At 42.9% G+C, this 24,071-nt stretch overlaps 1 protein-coding gene across 1 annotated transcript; it reads left to right on the top strand.

Moving 5' to 3' along the window:
• The first annotated feature begins 492 nt into the window (after positions 1-492).
• LRRC66 (leucine rich repeat containing 66) lies at positions 493-23,899 on the top strand. Its single transcript, XM_055341202.1, has 4 exons — positions 493-1,081; positions 14,193-14,362; positions 19,616-19,805; positions 21,107-23,899. Exons 1-4 carry the CDS (start codon positions 586-588, stop codon positions 23,182-23,184), a joined length of 2,934 nt encoding a protein of 977 aa, XP_055197177.1. The 5' UTR covers positions 493-585; the 3' UTR covers positions 23,185-23,899.
• Positions 23,900-24,071: the final 172 nt, after the last annotated feature.

The raw sequence follows: 24,071 nt of genomic DNA on the forward strand, positions 1-24,071 counted from the left end.
GGTTGTAGATAAGCATAATAGACTTTGCTCAGTACTAATGACCAGTAAGAAAACAGAGAAGTCTTTAATCTTGGTAGGTTTCTCTCCAAAGCAGACTGCCCAGTGAATATTCCTGGAACAGCAGACACGAGGTGAGGCCCAAGTGAATATGTATTTTCTGAAAAATCAGGGGATTTCTTTCTTTAATGACATAAATGTAATTGTATACTATAGCTTTACCATTTTTTAAAAGACTTTGAGAGAGCACAAGCACGAGGTAGTAGCATAGGGGCAGAGGGAGGGGGCAAAGCAGACTCTCCACTAAAGCAGGGACCCTGACCCTGGTGGGACCCCAGGATCCTGACCTGAGCTGAGGCGGAAGCTTAACAGATTGAGCTATGAGCTACCCAGGCACCCTGTAGCTTTACCAATTTTTAGCTACATTTAATGCCCCAGTTTCTAAGAAATCAAACATGCACTTAAGCTGGCAATCAAGGCAAGATAATTTTCCTAAATCTTAAATTGAAAATTGAATTTTCTGCGCCTTTGTTGTTAATTATTACATTATTTTGAATAAATCAATTCATTTTCCTTTCTCTAGGCATTATGAAAAACCTACACTTCAGAGTCATAACAATGCTAATAAGTCTTTATTTTAGTGGAACAATGACCAACCCACCCAGAGAAAACAGTATTTTATTCAAATCTGAGTGCCGATGGAATGGGCATCTTCTGACAAATTGTTCTTTTACCGGAAAGCATGATGTACCTGCGGACACACCGCAGGCAGCGGCCACAGTGGACTCAAGTGCCAGTTTCCTTAGGGTTCTCTTACAGTCTCCTATGAGAAGAGAAGACTGGAATACAAAACATCTGGACCTCAGTAACAATCTCATTTCGAACATCACCTTAAGTCCTCTTGCACACTTCCGTGCTTTGGAAATACTAAACCTCAGCAACAGTTCCCTCCACTCCATCTCGTTGGATCTACCCAGTGCTAAGTCCTCGTGGGGGAAACACCACAGAAGCCACTTGAGAAATAGGCTTCCATGTCTAAAGCTGTTAATTCTTCAAAGAAACAGCCTCAGTGACATCCCCGAGGGTAAGTCCAATTTTAAAAGATGGACTAGACCAAAGAATGAGATGTTTGTTTCCATGTTTGTTTTCAGTGTTGAGGAAATAGCTGAAAGGAAAGCAATTTTATCAGAACAAATAAATGAGTTTCTAAGTGGAATTTCAAGTTATAATATGTGGAATTCATAGTGCAATTAATCTCCCATTACTATAACTTAATTTGTCAAGAGACAAGTATTTAAGTGCTGAATAATAATGCATGATTTCAAATAACCTACTTTGATTATCATATTTGTTACTAAAAATAGAAAAGCACTAAAAAATAACTAGTTCATGTACTTTCAATATGCAGCACAATTCAAATTAAGTTGCTATATTTATAATTTTTGTTTTGTTCAAATGCATTTTGCATCTATTTGTCTAATTGTCCTCCAAATGTAGACTAGAAATATGTTATTGTTATATAATCAATATGTAAATTCCCATCTATTCTGGTATCTAGTAATCTACACAACCAATATTTTATTAAGAAAATGTATCAGATTCATAATCTATAGCCTCCTTTGCCTTTTTTTTGCCTTTTTTAATATTCAAGAGTGCTAGACAATTTCATTTGGCTTTTTAGTCTTGGTCACTCACTATATGCTAAGTATTTATATAAGACATTCTGCTAAAAAAGAAAATGTAAAGATACTGTCTTTTTTTTCTTCATCCCAAATTATGCATAGTTTTTCTTATTTTCAGTTCTTTCATATTTTTATTGTCTTGCTTTTTCTCCAGCTTTTGGTCTTGTTTTAAGCATCATTTTGACAATAGCCTGCCAGGTGAAGGAATGACTATCCCAGTCACCATATCAACAAAATGGTGAGAGAAGGGGAGGAGCCTTCTCTTCCTAAGCTTGTCCATAAAAGCAATGTGCAGGATTATTTCAGTGTAAAGCATAAAATAATTGCATCTTATTTTATAATTTTATTGTATTCTTATTTTTAGAAACCTGTTATTTTGTAGATCATTGGTAATTGAAGAAAAATTTAAAGGAAGACACAAGTCCTTCATGTAATACAGTTGACCCTTGTGCAGGTCCACTTGTACACGGATTGTTTTTTAATAAATACAATACTGTAAATATATTTTCTTTTCCTTGTGATTGTCTTAATAACATTATCTTTCCTCTAGCTTAGTTTATTATAGTAATATAGTATATAATGTTTATAATATACAACATATTTGTTCATTGACTTTGTTATGGGTAAGGCTTCTGGTCAACAGTAGGCTTTTTTTTAATGATTTTATTTATTTATTCATGAGAGATACAGAGAGAGAGGCAGAGACATAGGAAGAAGTAGGCTCCCTGCAGGGAACCTGATGTGGGACTTGAATCCAGGCCCTTTGCCTGAGCCAAAGGCAGAAGCTCAACCACTGAGCCACCCAGGTGCCGAACAGTAGGCTTTTTAGTTTTGGGGAAGCTGAAGTTATATATAAATTTTTTACTGTGGGAGGTCAGCACCCCTAAACCCTGTGTTGTTCAGGGATCAACTGTATATATTCTTTATGCCTTTGTACATATTTTTCTTTCAAAACTGGATCATACTTTCCATAATATTTCATAATTTGTATTTTCGTATCAGTATATTTTGGACATCTTTATATAATTAAGCAATCTCATAAATAATATTTTAAATAGTTGAATAGCTTTTGTATGCATGTACATATGTTATAATTGAGTTAATCAAACATTTGGACTTTGCATTTTGTTTGCTTTAACTTTTTAATGATCATCATTATAGCTACACGTATCCCTACAATATAACATTTTTTAACTAGTATGGTAGATGTGAATATCAACCCATAAATTCAAATATACTAGAGCTATAACCTTCTATTGTCTATAACTCAACATAATTTTCTGAGCCCCCATTCTAGTAGGGTCTGTTGGGGATTGGGTGTAGATACTTGTACTTAACATCAGTCTTTCATGGGCTTTCTTTTGCTTTCCCCAAATTTGTGCCACAGCTGTAGAATCGTATACCCTGAGAAGGCATCAAAGTGTGTGTGCATGTGCTTGTGTGTGTATGTGTGTGTGTGTGTGTGTGTGTGTGTACGTCCCTTATACCTGCCAGCCAGAGAACATTTCCTTTCAGTTTTTTCAGTTTGGAGAAAATCCTTCCCATTTTTTGTTTCTTCAAAACCCTCTGTCTAAATCTAGAAATTCCTTTCCTTTAAAGGTTTAGGCCTTTGGAAAACAAAAGCCAGAAAGACTTGTAGTCTCCTCTGTTTTCTGCCCTGCACTGCGCCTTCCCTAGGGTAATTAACACAGAGCCTACTTTCTGCTTGCATGGTAAGAAATGGAAAGAGAGAAATAGAGTTAAAAGATTAATAGGTCAAAATATCCTACCACTGAACATATCTCCTTAAGGCAGATGAATTCCCCAGAACTAGCTGGAAGTCAGAGGGAATACAATTCCATTTAAGGACCAGGCACCCCTTATAAAATGCACATCCAACCCCACCTTCCTTTTCCAAGTTGCACTTCTGCCTCCCCAAATATCAGGAAAAATGTTAAACTTGGAAAAGAGAAGAAAAAGTGAAATGAGCAAATTGTATATCTGAAATTCTACTAGAACTCTAGCAAATGAAGCCAGAGAGAGATGAATGAAACCAACAGGTGATGGAAGGCCAGTGTAAGCCCTGAATCTAACTGGATATAATTCAGAGTTCTTTTATCCATAGCATTTTGTGATTTGAATTATTTTCCTCTAATCATCATATATTTCAGCTGAGCCTCTGTAACATCCCTTGCCATTCAGTGACTCTGTGACCGTGGCTCAGTCACTTTGACTTTGAAATCCCATTTTGGAGAGAAAGAGCTGGTAAAGAAGTGCTGCCTGGAGTACCATTCCGTTTCTGACCTTCCCTTTGTTCTTGGATTCCTTTGTAACTAAGCCTGTTTATAGGCAATTTTGGGGGGCCCCTGGCTGGCTCAGTACAGTATGCTGCTCTTGATCTTGGGGTTGTGAATTTGAACCCCACATTGGGGGTACAGTTTACTTAAAAAAACTATTTTAAAAGGGAAACATCTTGATAATGTAATATTTACACATAGAATTGTTGTGAGGATTAAAGGAAAAATGTATTTCAAGAGCCTAATGTAACATAGCACTTGGCATAATAGATGGTAGCTATTAAAATATGTGAAAAGTACTCTGTATACTTGTAAAGTACTTTGCAAATATTAGTTATTTTTACTCTCTTGGCACAAATTGAGAATAGCAGTCTATTTAGAAACAAATTATAAATTCGGTTTTGTCTAAATCTCAAGTTATCTTTTAAAATGTTAAATAACTACTGCAATGGATGGAACTCCTAGCCCACAATAATTCCTGAGCAGAGACTCATTTGTATCCACCTGTTTATATAAGTGCTTGTGCTCCTCTAAAATAATATTCGAGATTCTCACAAAGTGGCAGTCAAGCAACTGGCCTTGCAGCACATGTGTACTTTTGTAAATCACGGCCCCCGTCTTAAAATGGTGACAGCTTAAAGAAGCAACAGAAAGTTGCTTTCACCCCGGAAAGCCCACCTCTGTAAGAGTGACAGATCACAGTGACTCACTCAGTGTTAACTGATCCCGTATCATCAGAGTCAGCTGCGATGTCACCAATAAGCTTCATGTTGGGAAAATACCCAGAGGAGGTGCCAGTCAATGCAATTTACCAGTTAGCCAGCTATGAATTTAACCTTACTGATGATTCCACCTTCCTCACATATTTCTGGAGTGCAGCGTTAATAACAGAAAATCAGTTTTAAAACATTTAAAACAACGGGATCAATCTCCAGTTAAACTGTCCCACCTTCATCAAGCAACATTTTTGGAGTACCCGTAGAGCCCCCGGAAATGTAAAGGCCCGACATCTTACTGGGATTCCAACTAGGTTGACAGGCCAGATTTATTTGACAGCCTGATACTGAACACACTAAATTCTGGAACCCAAGAGATAAATGTGTTACAGATGAGAGGACGTAATCCCTGACTTCTGAAACTGGTGGAGGGGAAGAAAAAAATATAAATATATATATATATATATATATATATATATATATATACACAAAAATATTTTGTATTCTTTTTTTTTTTCAGGGAATTAAATATCTCTTCCTGGTTGCTATTAGATTATAAAAATACCAATAACCTGTGTTCTCAAAACCAGGTCAGGTTCTAAAATAACAACATGAATGTATGCCAGTAAGCTAAGAGGGTAAGGTCTTTGGCTCACCTATATAAGATTGACCACATTAAGGGCTACCCTTATGAATCAAATATCTTGTCTAGGACCATTCCAGACTCTTCTGATTCTTAATACTCTTTGAACTTGAAGCCATAACCTCCTGAATATCACTATTTATGTCACCAGGTTATCACTTTTAAGAAAACATTTAAGAAGTTCATAGTCCAAAGGAATGTTCCCAAGGCAGTTTAATGTCTGGGTGTACCCTCTGTGGCCTTTCTGCTAATAGGCATTGAGATAATTTCTTGGAAACAATAAAACGCCTATGGCCACTTAAAGGCAAAGGCTAATCGGATTCTTGTCCCCCACGGCTTATGATCATAAGAAAGCAGTTCAATAAATAATCCCTTCTCCACAAAAGTGCCTCCATATTTTCCTCCCAATGTTCAACCCCCCCTCCCTTGAAACATGGCATCTACCCTCTGATGTCCAAGCCCCAGCCGTGAATGCCCCTCCCAACTTCTTTTGTTCAGCTGGGTTCCCCCTCATCCTTGATGCACCACGCAAAATCTCTAAAAGAACACATTTCTCCCCATTGAGAAACACAGCCAAGTGTCGTGGACAAGTTTACTCAAACTTCCCACCTCTATCCTGGGAGACCCCAAACAAACATCATTTCTAGGACCCCACCAGTTCCCTTCATACAATTAAACCTTAATTCTCTAACATTGGAAGTAGATGGAAATTTTCATGTGGAAGGTGTAACTGAACTTAATTCCTATCTGCAGGTTTACCTTCCTCTTGGGGATCTTAGCTTGATACTATGAAGGGAGTCAAGGGGGTATCCTTGTAACTCTCTGCCTTCAAAGTCCCTACCCCCGATGCTTAGGATGTTCTGGTCCCATCCTTCTTATTTACTCTTTGTTTGGGGGTTTTTTTTATTTTATTTAAATTCAATTAATTAACATTACTGTATTATTGGTTTCAGAGGTAGAGGTCAGTAATTCCTCAGTCTTATATAACACCCAGGGCTCATCACATCACGTGCCCTCCTTAATGCCCTTCACTCAGTTACCCCGCCCCTTCACTCCTCTCCCCTCCAATGACCTTCAGTTTGTTTCCTATGATTAAGAGTCTCTTGTGGTTTGTCTCCCACTCTGATTTCATCTTGTTTTTTTTTCTCTCTTCCCCCACCATCCTCTGTTTTGTCTCTTAAATCCCCATGAGTGAGATCCTTCTTATTTACTCTTATACTCTTCTTCTATACTCTTATACTTCTTGTATTACTCTATTTACCTGTTAATTGACCTTAAACAAGACACTTAACCTATCAAAACCTGCCTGGTTCTTATTTTTAACTGCGGATGATAATGATGGCACCTACAGGAAGGATATGAGGGGTAGTGATAGTGTTTGTAAAAACTTTAACACAGAGAGTGCTGATACACGTAAAACATTTCTCATATAAAACATTTCTCATCCGGTACATAACAGGTGCTCAAAATGTCAGTTACCCTCTAGTGCCTTTTGACCACCCTGAGTCTCCAATTCTGTTCCCCATGCCAGTCTTTGCTATCATGGTCACTTCTGTGATTTGAGGTACAACGGGTAACTGTAGGTGGTTTCCGTTCTCCTTCTGCAGAAGTTCAGAGTTCATATGAAGTTCCGAGTACCCATCAACAATCCTGTTGCTACTGTTCAGGCTTCTATAAGTCTGTACATTGTTGAGAGGCCCCTGCTTCTCTGTCATCCGAGCACACTTTGATCTCCCTTTGACTCTGAACCACACTGACCTGTGAGACCATCACCACTATAAGATAATGAACTATCCATACCCCTAAAAGCTTCCTCATGCCCCTTGTAATCTATCTTTCCCACCCATCCTCTCCCCTCAATCCAAGTTAATATTGATCTCCTTTCTGATGCTATAGATTTGTTTGTATTTTCCATAATTTTATATTCATGCAATCTTATGATATGTACTTTCATTTTTGGTATAGATCTTTGCATTCAGCATAATTATTCTGAGATTCATCCACGGTGTTGTCTGTATTAAAAGTTCGTTCCTTTTCATTGCCAGAATTCCATTGTATAGATATGATTTACCAGTTAGTGGACACTTAGGCTGTCTCTTTTTACTATAATAAATAAAGCTGCTAGCTAAAGGGATGGAGAAAGATAAAGCATTACGTAAACCCTAATCAAAAGAAGAGTGGAGTGGCTATATTAATTTCAGACAAAGTTTCCTTTAGAACCAGGAAACTATCAAGGTTAAATAAAGCACTTATAAAGAGAATAAAGGGGCCAATTCTTGAAGACGACCTAATAATTTTAAACATAAATGCACCTAACAACAGAGTGTCAAAATATATGAGGAAAAACTGACAACTGAAAAGAGAATTAGAAAAATCCACTGTAGTTGGAGACTCCCAGCACTCCCCAGTCAACTAACAGATTAAGCAGGCAGGTGATCAATAAGGATGTAGTTGACGTGAATATCACTCTCAACTTGATCAAATTGGCATGTATAGAATACTCCCTCCAACAACAGTAGAATACACATTATTTCAAGCTTACATGAAACATTTACCAGGACAGACCTCGTTCTGGACCATAAAACACATCTTAACAAATTTGAATAACAAATCATGCAAAGTATGTTCTCAGATTACAGTGGAATTAAGCTTGGAAATTAGCAACAGAAAGCTGCAAGCCCCCCAAAACTCTGGGAATTAAATAACACATTTCTAGGTAACACGTGTCACAGAAGAAGTCTCAAGAGGGATTTGAAAATATTTTAAGCTAAGTGAAAATGAAAATTCAATTTGTCAAAATTTGCGGGATGTGGCAAAAGCAGTGGTTAGAGGGAAATGTATAGCATTAAAAGCATCCACTGGAAGAAAAGTCTAAAATCAATAACATAAGTTTCCTCCTTGGAAAATTAAAGAAGTAAGAGCAATGTAAGTTTAAAGCAAACAGAAAAAAAAGAAATCATAGAAATCCCAGCAGAGGGGCACCTGGTGACTTAGTGGTTGAGCATCTGCCTTCAGCTCAGTGCAGGATCCTGGGATCCTGCGATGGAGTCCTGCATGGGGCTCCCTGCAGGGAGCCTGCTTCTCCCCCTGCCTATGTCTCTGCCTCTCTGTGTGTCTCTAACGACTAAATAAATAAAATCTAAAAAGAAAGAAAAAAGAAAAGAAAAATCGCAGCAGAAATCAGTGGAATTTAAAACAGGAAAAACAATAGATAAAATCAAAACCATAATGTTTCTTTGAAAAAAATAAAGCTAATAACCCTTTAGCCAAAAAGAAAAAAAAATAAGATGACACAAGTTGCCACTATCTGAGATAAAAGAGGGGTCATGTTGATACTGTTCCTATCAACATTAAAAAAAAATAATAAAACAGTCTTTGTAGTAATACATGCTTTCGTTTCTCTTGGATGAATAACCTAGGTGTAGAATGGCTGAACTGTATGTCAAGTAGATGTCTAACTTTTGAAGAAATTGCCAGTCCTGTGTGCAATGGTCATACCATTTTAAATTCCCACCAGCACTGTGTAAGAATTTCAGTTGTCCTATATCCTTACCAGATATGGGCAATCTTTTTAATTTTAGCCATATTAATAGATGAATAGTGGTATATCATTGTGGTTTTAATTTGGATTTCCCAAATGACTAATGATATTGAATATCTTTCTGTGTGCTTATTTGCCATCTGTGTATCTCCGATGATGCATATAAATCTTTGGCCAATTTCTACTTTTTTAAAAATTATTGAGTTTTGGGGCACCTGGGTGGCCCAGTGGAATAAGCATCTGCCTTCAGCTTAAAGGTCATGATCTCGGTCCTGAGATCAAGCCCTGCATCGGGCTCCTTTCTCAGAGGGGAGCTTGTTTCTCCCTCTCTTTCTATCACTCCCCCACTTGTGTTCTCTGTCAAAGAAATAAATAAAATATATTTTTAAAAAATCTATGAGGGATCCCTGGGTGGCGCAGCGGTTTGGCGCCTGCCTTTGGCCCAGGGCGCGATCCTGGAGACCCGGGATCGAGTCCCGCGTTGGGCTCCCGGTGCATGGAGCCTGCTTCTCCCTCTGCCTGTGTCTCTGCCTCTCTCTCTCTCTCTGTGGGACTATCATGAATAAATAAAAATTTAAAAAAAAAAATCTATGAAAGAAGAGAAAAAATTTATTAAAAAATTATTGAGTTTTGAGTGTTCTTTATATATTCTGGATACAAGACTTTTCAAGATACGTGATTTGCAAGTATTTTCTCCCAGACTATGGCTTGAGTAATTATTGTTTTAACAATGTTTCAAAGAGCAGAATTTTAAATTTTTGTGAAGTAAATTTCATCACTTTGTTAATGTATAATTTGCGTTTTGGTGTCATATCTAAGAAATCTTTGCCTAATCCAAAGTCACAAAGATTCTCTCCTATGTTTTCTTCTAGAAGTTTTATAACTTTACTTTTTTAGATTTTATATATTAGGTTTATGATGTCTTTACATTTAGGTTTAAATTTAGGTTTATGATGTTTTAAAATAGTTCGAGTTAATTTTTTGTACACGGTATGAATAACATATAGAAGTTTTAAAGATATGCAATTATTCCAGCACCATTTGTAGAAAAGACTATTTTTTCCCATCCTTTTACATGTATCCTATCCATGTTTCTATATTTAAAGTGGATTTCTTGTAGGAATTATATAGCTGACTCTTGAATTTTTATCCAAACTTGGAATCTTTGCCATTTATTTGGTGTTTTTAGACTATTATTCATATCTATCATCTTGATTTTTTTTCTATGTGTTCCTTCTCTTCTTTGTTCCTTTTATCTTTTTTCTGCCTTTCTTGCATTCATTGCATATTTTTTAAAGTAATCCAATCTCCTTTGTAGGCTTACTAGCCATACTTCTTTGCTATTGCATTTTAGTGATTGCTTTAGGGTTTCCAATATACATCCTAACATCACAAGAAATTTTGACAATACTCTTCGACCTTTCTTCTATTGTTTGTGCTAGTATTGTCATACATTTTACCCCTACATATAAGTCCCACAATACATGTTAAAATTTTTGCTTTAAACATGGGCCTGTCCATGCCTTTTTTTTTTTTTTTGGTATGAAATGTTCATGGTTAAACAGTAATGCTTAAGAAATCTGAATTTCTTTTTTTTTATTTAAATTTATTTTTTATTGGTGTTCAATTTGCCAACATATAGAATAACACCCAGTGCTCATCCCATCAAGTGTCCACCTCAGCGCCTGTCACCCAGTCACCCCCCACCCCCCCGCCCACCTCCCCTTCCACCACCCCTAGTTCGTTTCCCAGAGTTAGGAATCTTCCAAGTTCTGTCTCCCTTTCTGGTATTTCCCACTTATTTTTTCTCCTTTCCCCTTTATTCCCTTTCACTATTATTTATATTCCCCAAATGAATGAGACAATATAATGTTTGTCCTTTTCCAATTGACTTATTTCACTCAACATAATACCCTCCAGTTCCATCCACATAGAAGCAAATGGTGGGTATTTGTCATTTCTAATGACTGAGTAATATTCCATTGTATACATAGACCACATCTTCTTTATCCATCATCTTTCGATGGACACCGAGGCTCCTTCCACAGGTTGGCTATTGTGGACATCGCTGCTATAAACATCGGGGTGCAGGTGTCCCGGTGTTTCACTGCATCTGAATCTTTGGGGTAAATCCCCTGCAGTGCAATTGCTGGGTCGTAGGGCAGGTCTATTTTTAACTCTTTGAGGAGCCTCCACACAGTTTTCCAGAGTGGCTGCACCAGTTCACATTCCCACCAACAGTGTAAGAGGGTTCCCTTTTCTCCGCATCCTCTCCAACATTTGTGGTTTCCTGCCTTGTTAATTATCCCCATTCTCACTGGTGTGAGGTGGTATCTCATTGTGGTTTTGATTTGTATTTCCCTGATGGCCAGTGATGCGGAGCATTTCCTCATGTGCTTGTTGGCCATGTCTATGTCTTCCTCTGTGAGATTTCTGTTCATGTCTTTTGCCCATTTTGTGATTGGATTGTTTCTTTGCTATTGAGTTTAATAAGTTCTTTATAGATCTTGGAAACTAGCGCTTTATCTGATACGTCATTTGCAAATCTCCCATTCTGTAGGTTGTCTTTGAGTTTTTTTGACGATATCTTTTGCTTTGGAAAAGCTTTTTATCCTGATGAAGTCCGAATCGTTCATTTTTGCTTTTGTTTCTCTTGCCTTCATGGATGAATCTTGCAAGAAGTTACTGTGGCCGAGTTCAAAAAGTGTGTTGCCTGTGTTCTCCTCTAGGATTTTGATGGAATCTTGTCTCACATTAAGATCTTTAATCCATTTTGAGTTTATCTCTGTGTGTGGTGCAAGAGAGTGGTCTAGTTTCATTCTTCTGCATGTGGATGTCCAATTTTCCCAGCACCATTTATTGAAGAGACTGTCTTTCTTCCAGTGGATAGTCTTTCCTCCTTTGTCAAATATTAGTTGACCATAAAGTTGAGGGTCCACTTCTAGATTCTCTATCTGTTCCATTGATCTATGTGTCTGTTTTTGTGCCAGTATGAATTTCAATCCCAGCTCCATAGCTCCACCTACCATGACGTGGGGCAACTTCTTAACTTCACTGCACCTAGGTTTTTGCCATTTACAAGATGATAAAACCCTCAGGGCTCTATGAGGATTAAAAGGAAATGTTGGGGGCACCTGGGTGGCTCAGTCAGTTAAGCATCTGCCTTGGGCTCAGTGCCTGATCCCAGGACCCTGGAATCAGGCCCCACGTTGGGCTCCCTGCTTGGCAGGGAGCCTGCTTCTCCTCCCTCTGCTGCTCCCCTGCTGGTGTGCTCTCTCTCTCTCTCTCTCTCTCTCTCTCAAATAAATAAATAAAATATTTAAAAATAAAAAAAAATAAAAGGAGATGTTTGTGAAGTGCTTAGAGCATAAAGAGAGTATATCATTAAATAGGAGTTTTAAAATGATTTCTTCCCTCCACTGAGCTCCTAGGGTCCATTTTAAGCAGTGAGATACTACAGAACTATGAGCTCACACCCACCTAGAGACAATGTTGAGGAAACCATAGCTTCTTTCATACTGGTGTCTTATGCTGCACTTTTTTCTCACAGACCCATATGTTGACATATTAAAAGGTGTAGGACTATTCTTCACAAAGAAACATATTTTCTCTAGGGGTTATATTCAAACTACTTTACAACAGGCCTGTAGCCTGGGCTTTCAGTTGTGTGCCTAGGGCAGTGGGGCTGCACACAAAGGCCCGGCCATGGTTATTTACAAACCAATATGGAAGTATTTCTTGCTAGCCTATGGCAGCTAAATTTCAGCCTCGGTTCCCTCCCATTTTTCTTAAACGTGCTGCTTCTTGGCCTATCCTTTGTTTTCCTGCTTTTGATAGAGGCATGAGTACAAAGAAATCTTCTTCTGTAAGTACCTGCCCCATCTAAAGCAGGCAGCCCTCATTCGGCTCTAGCCCAACATTGACTTGTGCCCATTGGGACTTCTAATTTTTCAAAGAGATGCTAGAAATGCAAATTTTTGCATTGAGTCTTTAATGTTAGCTCAGTAATTTTTAAATCTCTCTGCGGGTCACACACTGTGACCTCCAGTTTATTGAATACATACTATATTCCAGGCACTGCAAGAGTTAACAACGCTGTGAGTTCTGCCTCCAGAAGGTACTAAAGTATCTGATGGAAGAGGCAGAGAGGCAAACAACAGTTCATTTTACAGGAGGAGGGTGGGGGTGTAACTGCTTGTATGACCGGGAGCTTTTTCTTGTGTGTATGTCTTATCACTCAGACACAAGGATGCTATGCTCTATTTGTCCTCAGCACTAAGTGCCTAGCTCATTATGTTGTGATTGAGTTGTCAATGGTCTCTTACAGCTGATGTGAACCTATGATAACATCAATGTATGGCTTTTTACATTAAGTCATCATCTCTGCATAATCAGTCTGATAATGAGTGCCTTGCAGACCGTAGACAAGGAATAAACCCTTCTGGAATTGAACCAACCTGATCTGTTAAGTAGCAGTTGGTTAAAGACACAAACTACATGCGAGGGGCGCCTGGGTGGCTCAGTTCAGCGCCTGTCCTGGGCTCAGGTTATGACCTGGGGGTCCTGGGGTCCAGCCTGCCAGGGACTCCCTGCTCAGTGAGGAGTCCGCTTCTTCCTCTCCCTCTGTCCCTCCCCCCTCACTCGTGATTTCTCTCTCTTTCAAATAAATAAATAAAATCCTTTAAAAAAAAAGAAAAAAGACACAAACTACATGTGAGAACAGAGCAGAAGGAAAATGTGAAAATGCAGGGCATCCTTGTGAGACTCATATGGGAAATCAGATTTGGAAGTCTGCTCTGACTGGCACCTCCTTCTCAGCCTTTATGTTCTGTGCCAAATGGGCCTCCTGGTTTACTCTCTGGAATCAAGTGAAATACAGAGACAGAGACCAAAACCACATTAGATTGTCTTGTCCGGAAACAAAACCTAGCTACAACTTATTATGTCTGGAAAATAGCAAGGCCTAGAAATGTTACAGCATCCACAGTTAACTCTCAAGTGTTACTACCACTGATGGTTTAGTTCATATCCTTCCCTCCCCTCGCTCAGAATGTCTGTATCTGTTTGCATGTGGCTCTTTCTCCCCCAAGAACATTGGAATCATACTCTAGGCTGTTCTGCAACTGAACACTGTCCCTCCCAGGCGGGCCGTGGTTCTTGTACATCTCCCCTGGCTCTCTAAGCCTGGGGGATGCAGCGCAGGATCACCTACCCTACCCCATTGAACCAGTCCTCCTTGGACGGCCACGCAGGGTGTCTCCATTGCTTCACCCTTATAAACAATGGTACAGTACATATCACCCATTTATATTTTAATGTGTTTTTTCATTTTAATAGGATTATGGAAACTGAAGTCATTACAGAGTCTGGATCTGTCGTTCAACAGGATATCGCAGATCGGTTTGTCTGACTTTCAGAACTGCCTGCGGCTGGAGAACCTCTACTTAAAGAGCAACAAGATAGTCAGGATTCATCCAGAAGCCTTCAAGGACCTCAAGAAGTTACAGGTTATAAAATGACTTTTAGAGCTTTTCCAATAGGCAGACATCTGGGCAATTACATTAGAAGAATATTTCTATTGAAGAGCTCCTCGCCTAGGAGTACTGGCTATTAGTCAAAATCTAGAGATTTTAGAGTCTGTTTTAAGACTCTGCTGAAATTGCTGAAGTCTCTCTCTTGCCTCAAAAATCAAATGCCTCAGTAATGGATGTGAGTTTTACTCGAGCATAACACTCAGCAGCAAAAACTGGCACATTTTTCTAAATCAAATTAAACCCAACTCCAAGCTTCCACTTACCAGTTGGCAAGAAATTCAATCTGAGTTATAAGTCGAGGCTCCCTCCCTGAGCTGCAGGGTGGGTCAAAGGTCCCTGGGGTCTTGTGCAGCCTGGAGCACTGCGGAGGTTCCCCCTGCCCCCGGGGCAATGCTGAGCTGTCCAGAACCCAGAACCGGGCGATGCAGGGCTCTGAAGGCCTGTGACACTGTTGCTTTCAAACCCAAATGGGGCACTAAATAATAAAAATGATGATAATAACAGCTCATATCTGTAGAGTACTTACCACATGCCACCTACTGTTCTAAACAAATGTCAGACTCATCCTGGGGGCTCCGTGTCACATTTTGGAGCTGCAGTGCCGCTCTCAGGCACCTTCAGGTTTATCTCACTGAAGCACTGACAGCTGTGAAGGGGAGGATCCCCTGAAGCCCTGCTCCAGGCTGGGCAGCCTCGGCTCCTTCCTCCAACCTCCCCACTCTTCGATCTCCCCACAGTGTTCCTTTAGAAAGGCCTCCAGTGTGACATCTATCGATGTCCTAGGGAAAGATTCAGTCCCCCATATCCTCCATCACACACCCTCACTCTGTATATAGACCAGCATCATTCAATACAAACAAATTGTGAGCCGCACATGCAATTTTAGATGTTCTAGTAACTGGATTCAGAAAGGAAAAAATAAGCAGGTGCATTTCATTTAGTAATATATTTTGTAACCCACAATATCCAATTATCTTTTACCCATGTAACCAATATAAAAATTATTTATGAGATATTTTACATCATTTTTCACGCTTAAGACTTCAAACCCTGGTGTATATTATACACACTCTTGTCCCAACATGACTAGTCTTGTTTCAATGCTCGAAAGTCACGTGTGGCTAAGGGCCGTCATATTGGGCAGCATCGACATAGACAGTGGCTGTTTCCCAGTTTTATAAAAAGTGTTATTCAACTACAGGTGCAAGATAAATTTCCAACTGCCACCTTTCAGCCAGCGCCACCCCCCACCCCCCGGCAGTACCTCCGCTATTGAAAGGAGGAGAGTGAAGCAGTGGTAAGGTGGGTGGACTCTGGGCTCAGCTGCCTGGCTTGAGATCTAGGCTCTGCCCCTTTGCAGGCACACAATCTTGGGCAAGTCACCCAATCTCTCTGTGCCTCTGTTTTCTCGTCTGAAAAAACCTTTCTCATAAATTAAATGTTTTAATGCATTCGCAGCACTTTAGTGCATAGTGCTTCGAATAGTACTTGGAATATAGCAAGCTCTTTATCAATACAGACTGTGTATAGAAATTCTCAAGTGGCCACAGCACCCTACTCTTGAACATACAAATCTGGTCATTCCACTTCTTGTTAAAAATCCTTCTGAGCAAAAAAAAAAAAAAAAAAAAATCCTTCTAAGCTTTCACAACAAGGACCTGGCCCCTGCCTGTCTCCCCAACCTCTCTGCAAACCACTCTCCCTTGCTCACTGCACTCCTGCTTCTATCTTCACACCAAGGCTGAAGGAGCACAAGCGGATCCTCTCCCTGGGAGAGCTAACTCTTATGAATCCTTTCAATATCACTTCTTCAAGGAAGCCTTCCTGGGGCCTCCACATTGAATTAGCTGCCCTTTTATATACACTTATAATGTGCTATGCTTTTTCCTCATTGCAGTTCTCACAACTCAATTTATTTAATTATAGGTACGGTTCATTGTTAATGCCTATATCCCCATAATCTCTTTAAGGACATACATCATGATCTATCTTGTTTTAGTGCTTAGCTTATGTCTAATTCATAACACATTTAAAAATACTCACTGAACAAAAATGGATGATGATCCTGAATAGGTACATTACAAATGACTACTAATTTAGCAGCCTAAAGCCACATACATATTATCTCATGATCTGGGGAGTCAGGAAGCCAGGCAAGGGCCTGGGTCCTTTGCTAAGGGTATCTCAAGAGGCTGAAGTCAAGATGTTGGCCAGGGTTGGAGACTCACCTGAAGGCCCAGCTGGAGATGGACCCACTGCCAAGCTCACGCGGTTGTCAGCAAGACTCATTTCCTTGTGGGCTATGGAAGTGAGGCTCGGTTCCTCACTGGCTGTCAGCCTTAGTCTGCCTTCAGTTCGTGTCACGTGGGCCTCTCCATAGGGCAGCTCACTTTAGAGCCCGAGTAGAGAGCCTGCTAACAAGAAAAACATTACAATCTAAATGATGTAATCACGGGAGTGACATCACATTGCTTTTGCCATACTCGATTGCTTAGAACCAAGTCATAGCCCCTGCCTATACTCTAAGGGAGGAGGGTCCTCAAGGGCATCAAGACCAGGTGGCAGGACCACTGGGGACCATCTTTGCCACGGTAATTATCAGAGCAGATGAGAAAGTCCACTCAACTTGGCAGTGCTCCCCAGGTCCCCACAAGTAGGCTGCTGGATTGCCTGGGAACCTCCCCTAGTATACTATACACTGATTATAAGTGTATTTGTGGGAGTGATTGCCCTGTGTCTGTTGTTACTTCCTATGCATTCTTACTGTGCTTCATAAGTGTTCTGTAGCTCACAGGTAAGACTGCTACCGGCAAACTAAAAACCAGCCCCAAGACTATTTTAAATCATCTGTAATTCTCACTTCATCTGAACTGCCCAGAATCACGCAATTCCTCCTTCTCCATGATCCCTTCTCCATGTTTGGCAATAACTCTAAAAACTGGTTTTGGAACTTGGTGAACATATTTGGTATCAGAAAGCTGAATATCAAAATAGATGTTGGGGTTTTTTTTTTCCACTTTCAGGAGATGAATTTAGTACTTGCACTATGCTATGTGTCTCCCCATGTGGGAATCTTTTCAAAAGCCGGATAGATTTTTCGAAGCATAAATTCATCATTGTGTTTAGATCAAATGAAATAAGTTCCACCGACATTTCAAATTAGCATTCCTTTTCTTAATCGTTCCCATTCTTCTTAGAGGCAGTGATTTGTGTAGCAACATTAGATGCCTCTCCCAATCTTTTCTATAATGTACACACCCTCGGATGATGGTGGATGGCTTTTTCTTTAGGCAAATGAGACTGTTCTCCTTTCATCTTTCCCCAGAAATTATTCCTCCTAAATCATTCTATTAGCTTTCTGTTCCTGCTCCAGTTTTGTTTTTCAGTTCCATGATTTGTAATATAATAAGATGCTGGGATGAAGAAAATGCAGATATGCCCTAAAAGGCAAATAACTACCTGAAACACATTGGAGTATTTCACTGTGTTGCTGAGGAGGGGTACATAAGGAAAGCTACTGATCCCAGGCAAGGCCTGGCCAAGTGAAGGGGCTTTTGCTCCCCTTACCACCCCCCCACCCCCCAAGTCTCCTCCTTCCTATTTCAGGCAACCTCCCTTTGGGCGTCAAGACTACTTGATTGCTCAGTGCTGGAAAGGTCATCCTCACTACCTAAGTTCAGGGAGAATTCTGATTTTATACTTTGTGGTCTTGGTCGTGGTGCTGTTTGATTGTTTGAATCCTCTCTTCTTAGGAAGTTATATAACCCAAGATGCCAGTGCTGTTTTCCCCGCTGATGTTTAAAAAACAATTGACCTGGATAACATTCAGCCTCTCTGGCTGTCATCCATGGCCCACTTTTTTTTTTTTCCTTCCAGCAAGGTTTGCATTTTCTCTTTTATGATTTTCTCTTCTTCTGATTACCACCTGCCCCTTCCCTGCCCCTAAGCCCCTTGACCCCACCCTGCTGCCTCCTGCCCCAGGCCTCCTCCACCCAGCTTGTCATTCCCGTGCAGTGAGCCCAGGCTCCAAGAGGGCATGTTCCAGAGTGGAAGATACACAGCTGTGGAGCTAGATCACATTTCAACTCTGCCATTTCATTCATTCATTCATTCATTCATTCATTCATTCATTCATTCCCTTCTCCATTATTTACTGAGCATTCACTGTGTACCAGGCCCTGGTTCTACAGGGGCTGTGTGGTATGCACTGTGTGACCTAGCCCAGTTTACTACTCTGTGAAAGGTTGGGGGGTGGGGAGGGAGAGGAAGCTTTTGGGAAGATTGGAGACAATATATGTGAAACACCCAGGAGAATGCCTGGTACACAGTAGCACTCTGCGAACAATAGCTAGAGCTACACCCAACTGCTTTCCCTGCTGTATCATGCCACTATCATATTCAACAGATCCTGCTCTGTGTTTCTAGAGCCACTGAAGTCCTTTTTGTTCCCCAGGTTCCCGTTCATTTCTGATTAGGCTAGAAAAATTAGTCATCTTGTGATTACTAGGTAGCCACGGATACTGATATCTCAGGGGGACCCTTGAGATCATTGCTGATGCAAAAGATCTCTGTCTTTGCTACTTCTGGTCAACCACAATTCTTACGTGTTCTATGTTCTCATCGTCTGGTATCTTTGGTTGCTTTCCAGATCACAGCGCTTCAGAAATTCTAGACCTGGTATCTAATTCTAGACCTTGATAACAACAGGGAGTCTAGGTTTTATTTAAAAGTAAAAATTAGGGATGCCTGGGGTGGCTCAGCGGTTGAGCACCTGCCTTTGGCTCAGGGCATGATCCCCCAGTCCCAGGATCGAGTCCCAGGTTGGGCTCCCTGCATGGAGCCTGTTTCTCCCTCTGCCTGTGTCTCTGCCTCTCTCTCTCTGTGTCTCCCATGAATGAATAAATAAACAAAATATTTTTTAAAAAATAAAAAAATAAAAGTAAAAATTACAACTCATAGGAAAAAAGGAAGGGGAAATGGCTGGGCATCTAATATAGGCACCATACTTAAAGCTTTCACATACATTTAATCCTTACAACAACCCTAGGAAGTAGGCTCTTAAAAAGTGAACCGTTTGCTGAGGCTCACAGATTCTCTAACTTCTCAAATCCGTGCTAAATTCCTGTTGCCTCCACAGCAATGTAAACAATATCTGTAACTATTATTTATTTTGTCCCTAAATGTCTTTATTCACAGGCTGTCCTCAATTTGTCTCTTCTCAAACAGGTTGTAGACCTCAGCGACAATGTTCTGACCACCATCCTACCAATGATGATCATTGCTCTCGAACTTCCCCATCTGGAGGTGGACTTGGCTGATAACCCATGGCAGTGTGACTATAGCGTGGCAGCCTTTCAGAATGTCATTTCTGAATCCTGGAGGAAAACATGGAATGTAATCTGCAGCAAGTCTGTGGGTAAGTCAGTGGTGCCTCTTCTCTCTGAAACGGTTCCAGCTGAACTGAAAAAGCACATGAAAAATTTAGTCTCATTTGAAACCGTGACAGTCCCCCTGAAAGCGAGGGTGTTGATTATGGCATCAAGTCAGCCACGGGCTGTGTCACGGAGTAATCACTGGCACCTAACTGCTTCCCTCAGTTCGCGAATGATTTTCTTCACACGGTCAAAGAAACCTAGCTCAAATAGCTCAGGAAACAATTTGATTTGGTCGAAGACAGAAGTTTCACAGGAAGACAAAGCCCCAAAAGGTCACATTTTTATTCCGATGCTTAACAAATAGCTGGTCAAAGAAAGAACTTCTGAAATGCAAAACATGATTAATTTAAAGTATTTGCCCCTGAAAATAACACTATATTTTAACTACGCTAGAATTTAAATAAAGTGCTTGCTAACCCTCTGAAAGTATAATCCTATATATGTGTGTGTGTATGTACATACACACACCACACGCATATTTCAAAAGTATACATTGATTTGTTCCCTGATCTTCTCCCAAAATGCTAGACTATGTTACTAGAGTTGAACATTCTGGAAGACTTTTTTGGCCATTAACTATCTTGGCTAAATCTCAAACTCCTAACTGGGTGTCAGGGGGCGGGGGGTAGGGTTTTCTGTAATGAGTCCTGGACTCTGTTCTGCCCATGACCGCCACTGACGTAGAAACATCATGATGCTTACCCGGTTTTAAAGAAATCCATGAAGATCACAGAGAAGTCTTAACGTCAGCCATCCCATTTCATTCCTCTATAAAAGCCATAACTAGCCTCCTGGGTATGGAAGCAGAATGTCAGAAACCGGCAAGAGAAACTTGAATGTTTCTGTTTACCACAGGCAGGGGTGGGGGGTGGGGGGTGACACAATGATATGCACGTAGGTAAAGCCAGGGCAGGCTTTGCAGGTGGCTGATGGAATGTAGGAGGTGGAGGAGACGTGGAAGGAAAAGCGATGTCGTGGTCCCCCCGGCCTGGCTTCTGTCCCCCCATGGGCAACAGGCAGGCAGGAATCCTAAGAAATGTACAGCGTCCCGGGCCTCTTGAGTAGCCGCCCTGGGCCCAACCACCGGTGCCACAGTGCGCAGGGCCACAGACGTAGTGTTGGCCTTGCCCAACCAACTGATCAACCGGTGAAGCCTGTCGTCCCGGCCTGACACCTTAGACACAGCTAGGGAAGGACTGAGGGGCCTCACAGAAGCTTTTAAAACCCTTGGAGGCTTACTCCAATGTCTACTCACTGTGTATTTCCCCCGCCCCACTTCCAGGGAGCGAGGAGGCCTACGGGTGGACCCCCCGAAGCCGGATGTCCAGGGAGACTCACCTCCCCGACAGTGCCCCCGAGGCGCCGTGGGCAGGCCCGCAGGAGCACGCCGACACCCCGCGGAGGGGACACCCTGCGGGCGCCCAGGCCACCCGGAGGCCCAGCCGCCTGCGCAGGGGGGCCGGGAGCCCCAGGGATGCGCTGCCGGCCAGCAGAGCAAGGGACGCTGCCCAGGACCTCGCCCTGGCCGTCTGCCTGGCCGTGTTCATCACGTTCCTCGTGGCTTTCTGCCTGGGGGCTCTTGCCAGGCCTTTCGTGGACAGACTGTGGTTCCAGAGGTGCGGCCGCCAAAGGCCGGGCATGGACCGTGCAGACTCCAACCAGGCCTGGGGCGGCGCTGCGGGGAGCCCCGGGCGCCCCGGCCCCGAGCCTGCCCCTCCGGCCTGGACTGCCATGGAGGGCGGCGGGGAGCACGGAGGGCCCGGGGCTGGGAGGGACGACCCGATGTCCAGGGACGGCACGGCCCCCGCCGCCCTCCCGGGGTCGCCGAGCGCTGCCCAAGAGGGACCAGCCGGGGCGGGGCGGGACGGCCTCCCCAGCACCCATGTTCTTGCACAAGGCAGCTACGCACGTCTGGCCCTGGAAGGGTCTCCCGGGGCACACCCCGCCGCGCCTGGCAGGTGCACAGCGGGCCCCGGGCCAGACTTAGACGGCCGAGCGGCGGCCTCCGTCTCCGAAACGCCAGTGTGGCCCAGAGCAGCGCGGGCCACGCCGGACGGGCCCTCACCTTCCGAGCATCCTGAGGCAATGCACGTGGGCGCTTACCTGAACTTGGGGAACTCACAGCAGCCGAGGCCCTGGGGGGCCAGCGCCCCGGAAGGACTGTCCACCTGCATGGGAGCCGCGACGCCCGGCGACCCAGGAGCGCCCGGCCCGGCCCCAGCGGACCTTCTCCGGGATGCAGGCCGCCACCTGCGCGTGGAACCGGGGCAGGAGCATGTCCCCTCCGCGCTGGACAGCGACTCAGACTCTGAGGAAGGGTCTTTGTTCACCCTGAGTTCGCTGAGTTCAGACGATGCGGGAAATGCCGAAGAAGAGGCGCCTGGCGACCACACCCGTGGGGCCCGCGAGTCCCCGGAGGACGAGGACTCAGGGATGAGGAAGGACAGGGTTGTGTCATTAGATGATGCTGAGGATGCCGAGGATAACACCCCCCGCTGGGAGACTCTGGACAGGTTTAAGACTCCAGAGGAGCCTTTTGAAAAACCTCTCATTTTGGGTCCAGACTCTGGCACCCAGCCGTCGGAGGACCCACTGACCCGGCCCGGGTCCCCGGGCAGTCCTGGGCCCTCCGGTGAGCAGGCCCCAGGCAGGGGCATTAGTGATTACGCCGCAGCTCGCCTCTCCGAGGCAGTGGAGTGGCGTTACTCACTCAGAGAACTAGAATTTTTAGCTGTGGATGCTGTACCGCAAACACCACCGCCGACTGCCGAAGTCCCCCCAGATCCCGACCAGAGCGACTGTCGGGGAAGAGACTCGGGCGTTTATAAATACGAACCCCGCATGCAGGAGGCAGACCCAGCCCCACGTGGTATTCCTCTCCGGATCGCTGCGGGTGAAAACTTAAGCCCCTCACAGCAAAATTCTGACGGGGGCAACCCGAATTCCCACCCGATGGACGCTGATGAAAATGGGGGGGTTGTATGTCCCCGTGAGGACTGTGATTCCAGAAGGGTTATAAGCCACACACAATTGTTACAACCCTGTAGTGATGAACTGGCTCTTTGGTGTGAAAGAGGACGGGGGGATGATGCCGAAAAGGGTGTCAAGAGCCAGGGACCATTATTACAAGAGCTCCCAGAAGAAACCAGTTCACTGGGAACAGGGGAGCCCCTCGGTGGTAGAGACTGGGGTAAAGACTCAGAAGAGAATCTGTGGTGGTTAGAAAAAGAGCATTCTAACTTCTATATTCAAAGGGAGAGCTGGGCCAGCATGTTGGGTGTTGACTCTCTGTACGAGGACCAGCTCTACTACGACGAAGACAAGGATGCGGAACTTGGGAATCAAAGGGAATTCAAGTAAAACGTTTCGTGGAGATTGAAGCACTTCCATGGAACCACTGAAAAGATGCTTAGCAAACTCTGCCCATTTCTGGAGGTTGGTCGCGAAACTACAAAGCTGGGGCAATTCAGAGCAACTCTAAATATTTTTTCATAGGTTATGTTAAAAGAGGGACCATTTTGTAGACCAAACTGTAGATTTAAAAAAAAAAAATCAGTCTTTTCAGAGGAGAAGTGATTTTTGTTGTTGTTGTTGTTGTTGTAAAAGGCAAAGATGCTCTGCCATTATCCTCAATTAGGCCTTCCTTGGCGTGACTCTCCAATCTGGGCTGTCAGGAGCTGTGTTCTTCTGTCTATCCTCCTGCTTCTCTGGCATTTTCCCCTTTTCCTTCCTGACACCCCTCCTCCATCTCTGCTTGTCCTCTCCAGAGCATCCCTCCAAGATCCGTTCTCCGACTTTCTTCTGTACCGCTCGCTCTCCCTGGCCCCCACTGCCTCCCAACCAGCTCCATACGGACAGCGCCCGCATCCGCACCACGAGGCCTGGCTTCCCTCCCAAGCTCCAGACTCACATTCTCAACCCCAGTTGCCCAAATCCACCCAGATCATCCTGGGACCTAAAATTCCTAATTTCCCTTCACAGGTATGATCTCCCACATTCTCTTTCCTGGCCTGATCATGACATCAACCCAGTAAAGCCAGTTGAAATTTCTTATCTCCGACTCCTTCTCTTTTATTTCCTGTATCTGAGTATCCTGCAAGCTCCATGCAGAGGCAATCCGTGTACGTCTATACAAGGAGACAGTGAAGTGTGGCAATCTGGATGGTGCTAGGCACTTTATGTCAAACCAGTGTCTGCACAGAAAGCATCCTATTTTTGCTCAGAGTGTATATTTAGGGTGGATTAAG

The sequence above is a fragment of the Nyctereutes procyonoides genome, unplaced genomic scaffold (assembly GCF_905146905.1).
Source record: "Nyctereutes procyonoides isolate TBG_1078 unplaced genomic scaffold, NYPRO_anot_genome, whole genome shotgun sequence".
NCBI classification, from domain to species: domain Eukaryota; kingdom Metazoa; phylum Chordata; class Mammalia; order Carnivora; family Canidae; genus Nyctereutes; species Nyctereutes procyonoides.